Below are 12,264 nucleotides of genomic sequence, written 5' to 3' on the forward strand. Positions count from 1 at the left end.
AATGGTGCCCCCCAGTAATGCAGAGTCCTGCTATGAAAACACTGGTTGTGTGTGTGTGTGTGTGTGCACATGCATGTGTGTGTGAGAGAAAGAGAGAGTGCATGCGTGTGTGTGTTTAGAGTTTGCCACAAGGGTTGGAACCGAAATTATTTCCAGTCATTTTTTCGTTCCGTTCCACTGTTCTGACCAGCAAAATAAAGTTCTGAACCAGTTCGATCCCCCAAAAAGTAATGGTTTATATTGTTCCTTTTTTTTTGCAGAGCGGCACCAGAATTAAAATAAAAACACGTCTTACCTGTTTGTAGTTAATAAATCCAATGTGAAACATGATAATGATAGTCTCCTTAACTAGCTTTGAAAAGGAATTACACTTGTAATGTCAGTAGACTACTAGACTATGCATTCGAGGGGGAGGGGCATGTTGCCTACACACGCACACACCAGGCTAGGCCTAATTGCTGGCTTTTGGCCGGTATTTTTTTTATTTTTTAGAAAAGCCAATATTGTCCAGGAAAGGCTGTCGTTCATAGACTACACCCAGAATTCACACTTCAGAACCATTCTCACACTCCTTGCACGCACGTACACCTGCTGCTGAGGAGAGAGAGAGAGAGAAGAACAAACACCATTGTAAATACAACCCATATTTATGTTTATTTATTTTCCCTTTTGTACTTTAACTATTTGCAGGTCATTATAACACTGTACAGTCGTGGTCAAAAGTTTTGAGAATGACACAAGTATTGGTCTTCACAAAGTTCGCTGCTTCAGTGTTATGAGATATTTTTGTCAGATGTTACTATGGTATACTGAAGTATACTTACAAGAATTCCATAAGTGTCAAAGGCTTTTATTGACAATTACATTAAGTTTATGCAAAGAGTCAATATTTGCAGTGTTGAACCTTCTTTTTCAAGACCTCTGCAATCCGCCCTGGCATGCTGTCAATTAACTTCTGGGCCACATCCTGACTGATGACAGCCCATTCTTGCATAATCAATGCTTGGAGTTTGTCAGAATTTGTGGGTTTTTGTTTGTCCACCCGCCTCTTGAGGATCGACCACAAGTTCTCAATGGGATTAAGGTCTGGGGAGTTTCCTGGCCATGGACCCAAAATGTCGATGTTTTGTTCCCCGAGCCACTTAGTTATCACTTTTGCCTTATGGCAAGGTGCTCCATCATGCTGGAAAAGGCATTAGTTGTCACCAAACTGTTCTTGGATGGTTGGGAGAAGTTGCTCTCGGAGGATGTGTTGGTACCATTCTTTATTCATGGCTGTGTTCTTAGGCAAAATTGTGAGTGAGCCCACTCCCTTGGCTGAGAAGCAACCCCACACATGAATGGCCTCAGGATGCTTTACTGTTGGCATGACACAGGACTGATGGTAGCGCTCACCTTGTCTTCTCCGGACAAGGTGTTTTCCGGATGCCCCAAACAATCGGAAAGGGGATTCATCAGAGAAAATGACTTTACCCCAGTCCTCAGCAGTCCAATCCCTGTACATTTTGCAGAATATCAGTCTGTCCCTGATGTTTTTCCTGGAGAGAAGTGGCTTCTTTGCTGCCCTTCTTGACACCAAGCCATCCTCCAAAAGTCTTCGCCTCACTGTGCGTGCAGATGCACTCACACCTGCCTGCTGCCATTCCTGAGCAAGCTCTGCACTGGTGGTGCCCCGATCCCGCAGCTGAATCAACTTTAGGAGACGGTCCTGGCGCTTGCTGGACTTTCTTGGGAGCCCTGACGGCTTCTTAATAACAATTGAACCTCTCTCCTTGAAGTTCTTGATGATCCGATAAATGGTTGATTTAGGTGCAATCTTACTAGCAGCAATATCCTTGCCTGTGAAGCCCTTTTTGTGCAAAGCAATGATGACGGCACATCTTTCCTTGCAGGTAACCATGGTTAACAGAGGAAGAACAATGATTTCAAGCACCACCCTCCTTTTAAAGCTTCCAGTCTGTTATTCTAACTCAATCAGCATGACAGAGTGATCTCCAGCCTTGTCCTCGTCAACACTCTCACCTGTGTTAACAAGAGAATCACTGACATGATGGCAGCTGGTCCTTTTGTGGCAGGGCTGAAATGCAGTGGAAATGTTTTTTTTGTGTGATTCAGTTCATTTTCATGGCAAAGAGGGACTTTGCAATGAATTGCAATTAATCTGATCACTCTTCATGACATTCTGGAGTATATGCAAATTGCCATCATCAAAACTGAGGCAGCAGACTTAGTATTTGTGTCATTCTCAAAACTTTTGACCACGACTGTACATAGCCATAATATGATATTTGAAATGTGTCTTTTGTTTATGATCTATTTCACTTGCTTTGGCAATGTAAACATATGTTTCCCATGCCAATAAAGCCCTTTGAATTGAATTGAATTGAGAGAGAGAGAGAGAGAGAGAGAGAGAGAGAGGAGAGAGAGATGGCTAGAAGGCAGGGGAGGAGGAGGAGCCTTGACCTAGGCTACTGTTGATTGTGAAGATGGAGTCCTTTATCATTGAAGTAAAACGAAAGTTAGAGGAAGAAGAGTCCTTGTGGACAAGTTTTAATTTTGTAATGGACTAAGATGAGAAGAACGTTAGCGCAGCCAAATGCAGGCTATTCAGATAGGATGCAATTTTGGAAGTTACATTTTTTGTTTTCATATTTATCATTATTATTATTGTATATCATTGTTATTATTGTAAGCCTATTTATTCATCGAAACCAGGTCTTTAAATATGCTAATTAAGTTCCAACTGTAATGCTGTGTTTGCCTTAATATAATAGCCTGCTCGTATTTTCCCTATAAACAATGGCTTCTTACTTTTGATATTACCCTAATAAAGTTTAGGAAGTTTAGTGAAGGTTTGGTTTGGTGTGGCTATTATCAAGCTTTAGCTACTGCAGGGCTATGATATGAAGGCAGTGCACACCAGCGCTCCAACTGACTACGACATTTGAACTTGAGGTGAGGAAGAATGTTTTAGGCCTACCAGAGTTACTCCTATAATCTAACAATATAATGCTTATCTTTATACAAAATATTAGGATAAAAAATGAAAAAATTAGCCTCCTTCCGTACGCCTTTATCTGTATAGCAGACGCAGTACCCACCTGACATAAAGAATTGCATGTCAGTGTTGTAGCATGCTTCTCTCCCTTTATATATATATTATTTTAGATATTAATATCATACGGTGGACGCCTAAGCCTATAGGCCTATGCATACAATGCCCTGATGCATTTAGTGCTCTAATCTCTGACAGCTGAACCGTGAGGTGGACAATGATTGTTTTAGGAAAGTACGTTTGTAAAAAGAAATTGGCTATAAAGTTTTGCATATGCTACACATCGAAACACAATAAATAGTGTTTTTGTAATTTGTTATAGGCTGTTTAAGGATACGTAAATGTGGCTCATTTGGCCAATATCCCTCGTTTATTGATGGCGCTGGCTGCCCCAGGTTGGATCTGAATGCATATGGATGTCCCGTAAATTTCTAAAATGTCCGGTAAATTGAAATCTTCCCGGTCACATTGTCCGCCGCCAAATTCTCAGAACGGAAATACTGGCACACACACAATGGCAAAGATTTTCTGGCAGGCAGGCAGACACTGGAAAAAGTTTTTGAGTGACATAGTGTGGAACTGGGGAAAAAATGCCTGGAACGTAAAATAACGTTATTAACCGGTTCCCATGCTTTTAAAATAACGGTTCTGTTATGGAACTGTTCCTCAAATGTTCTGTTCTGTTCCCTGAACTGGTTCCAACCCGTGGTTTGCCAGAGCTCCAGTTAGTTGGTGATCCTGCTCTCTGTTGGACGGATGAAGTCAGGAGAGTTCACAGGAAAGGGAAGAGAAGAGAGAGCTCTGATGTCAGCCTCTGCCAACAAGACAAATCATCCTTTTCCTCCACCTTTCCTTCCTCCTCCATCAGTCTCTCTCTCTTTCATTTACATTTACATCATTTTCATCATACTGTACAGAGAGAGTGTTAAAAGCAGCAGTCATTTCTGCTCTACTGTGAGAGTGTAGAACAGCTCTGCAAGAGTCTGTGAGACGGAGGGAAGGAGGAGGAGGAGCAGAGAAGGAGGAGGAGGGCCGGTCTCTGTGCTTGTGTGTGTGTGTGTGTGTGCGTGTGTGTGTGTGTGGCCGTGGAAGCCACTCCCCCTGTGCTGATTCCAGCCGTCACTGGGCTAATGAAGCCCACACGGCTTTGCCTGCCAGCCAGTGTGTCACACTGCAATGTCACTAGCCTGAATGACACATACACACACCCAGGCAGCGGGACAGCCTGCCTCCACTCACTCTGCCTCAGGAAGAGCTGGAGAGAAGAGCAAGAGAGAGAAAGGAAGGAAGGAAGGAGGGAATATTATTTTTGTCTCCTGTATGTTTTTGTATCTCTACTGGTGTATCAGACTGAGACGTTGCTACATACTGTTAGATAGAGAGCTTCTCTGAGCAGAGCCGGCCTCCCCCGCTGCCGGGGTTCTTGGATTAGTCTGTCCCAGTGGGGAGAGTTGCAGACCGGACCAGCATGGGGAACCAGGCAGGAAGACTGGAGGAGTCCGAGTCAGGTCTGCTACCTTACCGTACGTTACTGTATCGTATGCCAGCTTAGCACTGTTCACTCACCACTCCAACACCAATACTCATTAACTTCATCAGTCTCTCTCTCTCTCTCTCCCTCTGTGCTCTGTTGATGTGGGAGGCAAACAAAGCCATGCATTGCCAAATAGCCTAGTTATGAATCTGATTTCAGGCCGTGTCAGTAAATCTCATTTAAAAGATTAATTGTCAGACATATGGAGCTACACCTAGACTTAGTGCCAGTGGCCCCGAGCATTGCCTGAAGCTTCAGACGTGAGTGTACTTGATGGTTTGTACTGTAGGTTTACTTGGCCCTTCTTCTCTTATTGCTCAAATGCTGCAAAGAAGGATATGAATTGACTAGTAGCGTGTTTGTGTGTGTGTGTACATGTCTTGTGTGTGTGTGTGAGTGGTTCACGGTGTCTGGACATGAAAAGTGCTGAGTGTGTTTGTATCTTCCAGCAGCTTCCTCTCTGTCAGAGGCAGGGAATCAGCCAGAGGAGATGGTATCGCTGTCCCATGTACCCTCTCTTTCACTCGCTCTCTCTCTCGCTCTCTCTCTCCCTCTCTGCTGCCCTAAGGATAGACTGTTTAACACATTTCCATTTCAAAGTCTCTTTTAACTTCATTCAGCAGCCTTTAACTTCACATTAGTCAGAGAAACCACTGGTATCTCTCTCTCACTCTCATCCCTCTTCTCTCTCTCATCATCAAATGGCCCTTTCAGGTTGTTTCCTACCTGTCCTATCCATGAACAGCATATCTGCATTATCAGCTCCCGTCTGTGGGCTCAGTGGCTCATAGTGTAAAGTAACTCGTCGCACGGCACTGTGTGAGCTGATAAAGAGGTGTGTGTGTGTGCCATTCATCTTTGTGTGTGTGTGTAGGAGTGTGTGTGGGATCACCTCCGTATGTAGCCGGATCGCTTTCCACCCCAGCCAAAGGGCCTGTTCAGTGTTCTAGTGTGGGCAGCTAGTGAAGTCTCTGTGTCACTGTAGCCAAGCAGGCAATAGAGAAAAGCCAGGCAGCCAGTGAGGCCACAGCCCACACTACACAGTGTAGCGGTTATCAGCTAGTGAGTGTTAAGTCGTGTCATTTCGGAGCGGTAGTGTGTGTGGTGTGAGATAGCACGGCAGGCTCGGATTCAGAGGGCCTCAGTAGGGAGCTGCTGCATGCCAACAGGAGAGATTAGACTCTTGGTTCCTGTCACACACATTTCTCTACTCGACTGCTCTCGAATAGGTCGCTCAAAAGAGGGAGAGCATTTAGTTCACACACAGAACCTCTGTATTGTTGTTCAGATATCATGGAGGCCGTAGGTGTTTTTGTAGTTTTTGGGGGGATTTAGTTTCTAGCCAAGGCATAATTAATTATTTTAACTTAGTCACTAATGATTTCATAACATATTGTTATTACTGTAGATCCAAATTGGCCACATTTGGGGTGAAGAACAGTTAAGACATGACTTGTCTGTACTGAACACACTCACTGTGAGGTGAGGTGTCCTAAAGTCACCTTCTCAGGGCGACTCAGCACCGTGGCATGATCCACCCTTCTCAGGGCGACTCAGCCCCGTGGCGTGATCCACCCTTCTCAGGGTGACTCAGCCCTGTGGCGTGATCCAGCTATGCTGTCACTTTCTGCTGTCTGTCTGACACAGTGTGTGTGTGTGTACGTGCATGCGTGACTGTGCGTGTGTCCAGTTCATATGAAGCTAAACATCACCTGGGTAGCATCTGTCATCTGTCAAGTATTTTGATTATGTACGGTTCGGTTCATATATACACTGGCCAAGCATCACTAGTACTGCCAGAAAGCTTTTACAATCCTCAGTGGAGTCACAATGTGATGCGTGTGATAGAGAGTAATACGCATCCAAAGAGTTTATTCCGTCGATAAACAGTTGCGCAAGCATGCGACAACAAAACTCAGGCACAGGGGAAATATCTACCCTGGCAACAACAAGGTAAGGGTAGCTCAACCGAGCTACACACAGCTCACTACAAACAATCACCCACACAGACAAGGAAGCAGAGGGAACACTTATACAATGACTAATTGGGGATAAGGACCAGGTGTGTGTGATTAATTAGACAAGACAAGTGGAGTGATGATAAATGGATCGGCAGCAGCTAGTAAGCCGGTGATGCCGAACGCCGAAACCTGCCCGAACAAGGATCGGCGGGACTCGTGACAGTACCCCCCTCCCCCCTTGACTCGGGGACGGCCAGGAGGATGCGGAGCAGGGCGAGCCAGATGGCGACAGTGGAAATCCCGTAACATGGAGGGATCGAGGATATCCCTCACCGGGACCCAGCACCGTTCCTCCGGACCGTACCCCTCCCACTCCACGAGGTACTGAAGGCCCCCCACCCGACGCCTCAAATCCAGGATGGAACGGACCGAGTACGCCGGGGCCCCCTCGATGTCCAGAGGAGGTGGAGGGACCTCCCGCACCTCAGACTCCTGGAGCGGACCAGCTACCACCGGCCTGAGGAGAGACACATGAAACGAGGGGTTAATACGGTAATCAGGGGGAAGTAATAACCTATATGTGACCTTGTTGACTCTCCTCAGGACTTTGAAAAGGCCCACAAACCGCGCGCCGAAACCAGTCATCCACCGCAGGAGCCTCGGTCTGGCTCTGATGCCACGGTGCCAGAACCGGTTGGTAACCTAGAACACACTGGAAAGGCGTTAGGTTAGTGGAGGAGTGGCGAAGAGAGTTCTGGGAATATTCTGCCCATGGCAAGAACACCGACCACTCCCCCGGCCGGTCCTGGCAGTAGGACCGCAGGAACCTACCCACGTCCTGATTTACCCATTCCACCTGCCCATTACTCTCGGGGTGGAACCCAGAGGTCAGGCTGACAGAGACCCCCAGACGTTCCATGAACGCCTTCCAGACCTTGGACGTGAACTGGGGACCTCGTCAGACACTATATCCTCTGGTACCCCGTAGTGCCGGAAGACGTGAGTAAACAGGGCCTCCGCAGTCTGCAGGGCCATGGGGAGACCGGGCAGAGGAAGGAGGCGGCAGGACTTTGAGAAGCGATCCACAACGACCAGGATGGTGGTGTTATCTTGGGAGAGGGGAAGATCAGTCAGAAAATCAATACTAAGGTGAGACCATGGTCGTTGTGGAACTGGTAATGGTTGTAGCTTACCCGCTGGGAGGTGCCTAGGTGCCTTACTCTGGGCGCACACTGAGCAAGAGGAGACGTACACCCTCACGTCCTTAGCCAAGGTAGGCCACCAGTACTTTCCGCTCAGGCAGTGACATACACACTAGGCTGCATATTAAATGTGTTACTATTCAATTGACCACAACTATGTTTGATATGAAGCCATAGATGGGGGTTATTTTAGGATGTTGGAGAGCTGTGGGACTGTTGATGTTGAGTGACGCTATTAGAAGAGTAATCCCCTTTGACAGACTCTGATGGACTTTGATGAAAAACATTTATTGAGTTACATGTATATAGCTAGCTAGTGCAGGACTGGTTATGGGTTCCGAGATTAGGCAACTAGAGGAGAGAAAAACAGGTACTGGCCTTCTTAATGGCTCAGGTGACTCCCTGATCAAATAAATAAAGGTTAAATAAAATGTGCTGGAAACAGTGTTTGATTGATAAATATTTATCATTTCCTTAAGAAGTTTAGACTCTAAACATATGGTTTATCTAGGATATCTTTTGGACTAATTCTGGGAAGACTTTCATAATCAGTCATGATCACTCCTCTTTAGTTGATTAATTACACTGGAATGCATCAGTCATCACAGTGGTTTCACAGTAGTTTCACTGTACCATCCATCACAATACAAGGTTCTCAATACCAGGCTAGGAAGAGTACTTTACACACACACATACACACAGTCTGTTCGATCCCTTAAAGCCCTGTATTATAATTTGATGAGCTCTACTGTAATGTTAATCAATCATGCTATTATTATTCTCATACCTCCACTGCCCCATCCAATCAAACAAACCTCCATGTAGTTAATGAGAATTGATCATGAAATGGGCAGATTTTTCCTCATGTACTGTAGCCTAATATCCTGATGTATAGAAGTCTGCAGAGGAGAGGATAAAGCGATCCATGAGAGAGGGATTTGATCAAGGACAGAGAGGATTTTAATCAATTTCTCATCAGGGCTGCTTCCTATGCTGGTGTTTACTGACACCTAAGATAATGCAGTCCACATTAACACGATTGTTTCCAAATAAAGGCCTAGCAAAAATAATTATTATGATGTTTGCTCCTTGTGAGTCTACTCTAGGGCTGGTTACTGTAAAATCACTTTGTGACTTTGGTGTAAAAAGGGCATTATACATACCGTACATTTAATTGATTTATGTTTTTAGCCTTAATTTGGCAGGTAGACTGTGAGAGCAGGGTTAACACAGTCTAAATGTTGACCTCCACATTAACTTGTATTACTCCTAGATAGTGAATCAGCCTCTGTCTGGCCAGCTGTGGTATGTCTCAGATAGTGTCTGGTAGAGTAGAATAACACAACTGTTCTGTGTAAGGTACGGAAGCTGACGTGGGAAAAGGAGGGAACTCTTATTAACACTGTCTGTGATTAACACTGTCTGTGATTAACACTGTCTGTGATTAACACTGTCTGTTATCTCTGAGTGGAAGGATGAGGAGGTTTTAAGTCATCTGGCCAGTACAGTCTGAGATAGTAGCGATACTGCTGTTTGTTTCTCAACCACTACCAGTGTGATTCACTGTCTTGTTCTTGTATTTTTATAATTGATTATCTTGTCTGTATGCTGCACAAAGACTTTCCCCATTAGAAGATAACGTTTTCTAATATAATATAACCTCCACCCTTCTCCTGACTGGGCGAGTCAGTGGTCCAGCGCTCTATTACACACTGGAAGAGTGGCCCAGTGCCCACGCTCAGCAGATACTCTGATGATGACCTTATCAGTGAAATATTATGGCTGAACAGAACAGTGGGCCTATTTTCAGATCCGACTCCATGCAGTCCAAAGCTGTCTGGATACAGAATAAAAAACATGGTCCGTGGCCACTGGCAAGATGTTTGTCCAGTGAGGTGAGAGGGGGAGTCAGAAAGAGAGAGGGGAGAGAGAGCGAGGGCGAGAGAGATACAGGGAGGGTTGGAGCATTTCTCATGCTCAAAAAAGGATAGTGAGCTTTCACGGTCCTGTGGGTTCCTCGCCCATGCAGCATAGCCGGGATGTTTGGAGGTAGTGGTAATGCAGGAAAATCTGCCAAAATGTTGGGAAAGCAGAGAAGCGTTTGATAGTACCCGGGTCTTTTTATGTGATACCAATGCAGTAATAACTGTGGTCACTGGAACAACATGACATTTACGTAATTTAGCAGACACTCTTATCCAGAGCGACTTACAGTTTAGTGAGCGCATACATTTATTTCATACTGGCCCCCCGTGGGAATCGAACCCACAACCCTGGTGTTGCAAGCGCCATGCTCTACCAACTGAGCTACACTGTACACTGTACCTTCAGGCTCTGATCAGTCCCTACACCCAAACGAGGGCATTGCGTTCATCCACCTCTGGCCTGCTGGCTCCCCTTCCTCTGCGGAAGCATAGTTCCCGCTCAGCCCAGTCAAAACTGTTCGCTGCTCTGGCACCCCAATGGTGGAACAAGCTCCCTCACGACGCCAGGACAGCGGAGTCACTCACCACCTTCCGGAGACATTTGAAACCCCACCTCTTTAAGGAATACCTGGGATAGGATAAAGTAATCCTTCTACCACCCCCCCAAATTGTAAAGTGGTTAACCCACTGGCTATAGGGTGAATGCACCAATTTGTAAGTCGCTCTGGATAAGAGCGTCTGCTAAATGACGTAAATGTAATGTAAATGTAGTCTTTGCTCAGTCTTGGGCATCAGAAGTTTCAGTGAAGGAGAGCGATAGACTACATAGTCTGCTACACACAGTGCTGGAGAGACTTCCTCAGGACTCACAACAACAAGCCCACAGGAAAAGATTCCTCAACCAAATCAATACTACATAACCAAGCTAATCAAACTGTGATAACACAGGCTTTGTTTCTCAGACTCGTCAGGAATTGCAGTGTGTCTACAGAGGAAGTACATTTTTCATTGTTCTAATAAATGTCTGTTCCTGACCTGACACTTTCACATTAGTAGACTTATCACATTTAGTATGATCTTCAGTCATAATACGGTGTGTGTTTAAGCATGTGTGTGTGTTGGTGGGGTGGCATGCGAGGTGTGTACACGTGCCTGTGTGTGTGCATTCGTGCCAGTTGAGGCAGGAAACAGAGAGAGTTTCTGCTGAGAGAGAGGGAGAGAAAGAGCGTAATGTAGAATTCAGTTTATGTGAAACGATTACCTGCAGATGGGCGGCAACGTGCTGCTGGGTTCTCAGGCGAGGACGATCTGTGCCTCCCCATCAGCAGATTTCACACGCCGCACCTCCCTGACAGCTGGGCTGCTTTCGTACATGCAGGGCAATCAGCCCATTGTCTCTCACATTCCTCATGTCACTGGGAGGGATGCCTCTTATAATGACATTTAGTCTACTGAACTGTCTGTCTGTCCGTATCGCTGACTCACCCAGATAAAGTGTTTAGACTATTATAGGCCTGCCCTTTTCACACTATCGTGTTGAACCCAACCGTACTGTGCTGGCTTGTAGTAACCATAGCAACTTTGGTAGATGTGTAATCAGTCCAGCGCAGTACAGAAGAGTCAGAGTGATCCACACTGAGATCCCAACACATCTCCCAGTGGTTTCATTCCCAGCATTTCTTTTTCAGAACGTTCAAGACATATTATTATTATATTATATAAGATAAGCCACTCATACGTAGATAAGACACTCTGTCATGTTGACATCGATAACTGTCTGTGAGAAACAGGACGTTCCTCTTGACATCGATATCTGTCTGCTGCTGAAATCTTAGTGATATTGTCTAAATCTGTTGCACCTGGCGAATACTCTTCAAGAGTTAGCTGGGCAGAGTCAGACCATGACACGATGAGCATTAGCAAAACACACCAAAGAATGTGGAAAGAAAGACGAGGAATCTGCAGCCTCAGCTCTATTTTGTTGCGTAGAAATTCTCATTGGCGCCATACCAACATCAGGATTCAGGAAACAGGCCATGAAGAGGAGTCTCAGTGAGTTGCTGTATTCAGAGTAGCTAGAACCGGGTTAAAATACTCTTCAATTTTTTAATTTTTTTTATCTGTGTTTGATTGACCCTAACTGGCTTAATTGACCAATAGAAAGGGAAAGGGGATACCTAGTCAGTTGCACAACTGAACGCAATCAACTGAAATGTTTCTTCCTCATTTAACCCAACCCCTCTGAATCAGAGAGGTGCGGGGGGCTGCCTTAATCGACATCATCGGCGCCCGGGGAGCAGTTGTTGGGGGTTAACTGCCTTGCTCAAGGGCAGAACGGCAGATTTTTCCACTTTAACGGCTCAGGGATTCGAACCAGCAACCTTTAGGTTACTGGCCCAACGCTATTAACCGCTAGGCTGCAAACCCCACCCATCTGGCACTCCAGGCCAAATTGTTTTTTTTTAAATAAAAAACTATAAAACAAAAATAGTATTTGAACCCAGCTCTGGAAGTAGCACCAATGAGGCTTTCCAGTTTCCACCACAGCAGTTAGCAGGTAGCAGCCGGTACTGTACTGTAAACAAAG

General features: G+C 45.5%; 1 protein-coding gene across 5 annotated transcripts in view; it reads left to right on the plus strand.

Moving 5' to 3' along the window:
* LOC121573552 (cytospin-B) overlaps positions 1-12,264 on the plus strand; it is a 221,185-nt gene that overhangs the window by 93,562 nt on the left and 115,359 nt on the right. The window contains exon 1 of one of the 5 annotated variants that reach the window (XM_041885629.1): positions 4,215-4,578. The exons of 3 other annotated variants lie outside the window; for them this stretch is intronic. In XM_041885629.1, coding sequence (XP_041741563.1) covers positions 4,524-4,578 — 55 coding nt within the window. In that variant the 5' untranslated portion in view covers positions 4,215-4,523. Of the gene's footprint in view, positions 1-4,214; positions 4,579-12,264 lie in introns of those variants that run through there. One more of the 5 variants, XM_041885630.1, reaches the window with a different exon arrangement.

Source organism: Coregonus clupeaformis, chromosome 9, assembly GCF_020615455.1.
Source record: "Coregonus clupeaformis isolate EN_2021a chromosome 9, ASM2061545v1, whole genome shotgun sequence".
Taxonomy (NCBI): domain Eukaryota; kingdom Metazoa; phylum Chordata; class Actinopteri; order Salmoniformes; family Salmonidae; genus Coregonus; species Coregonus clupeaformis.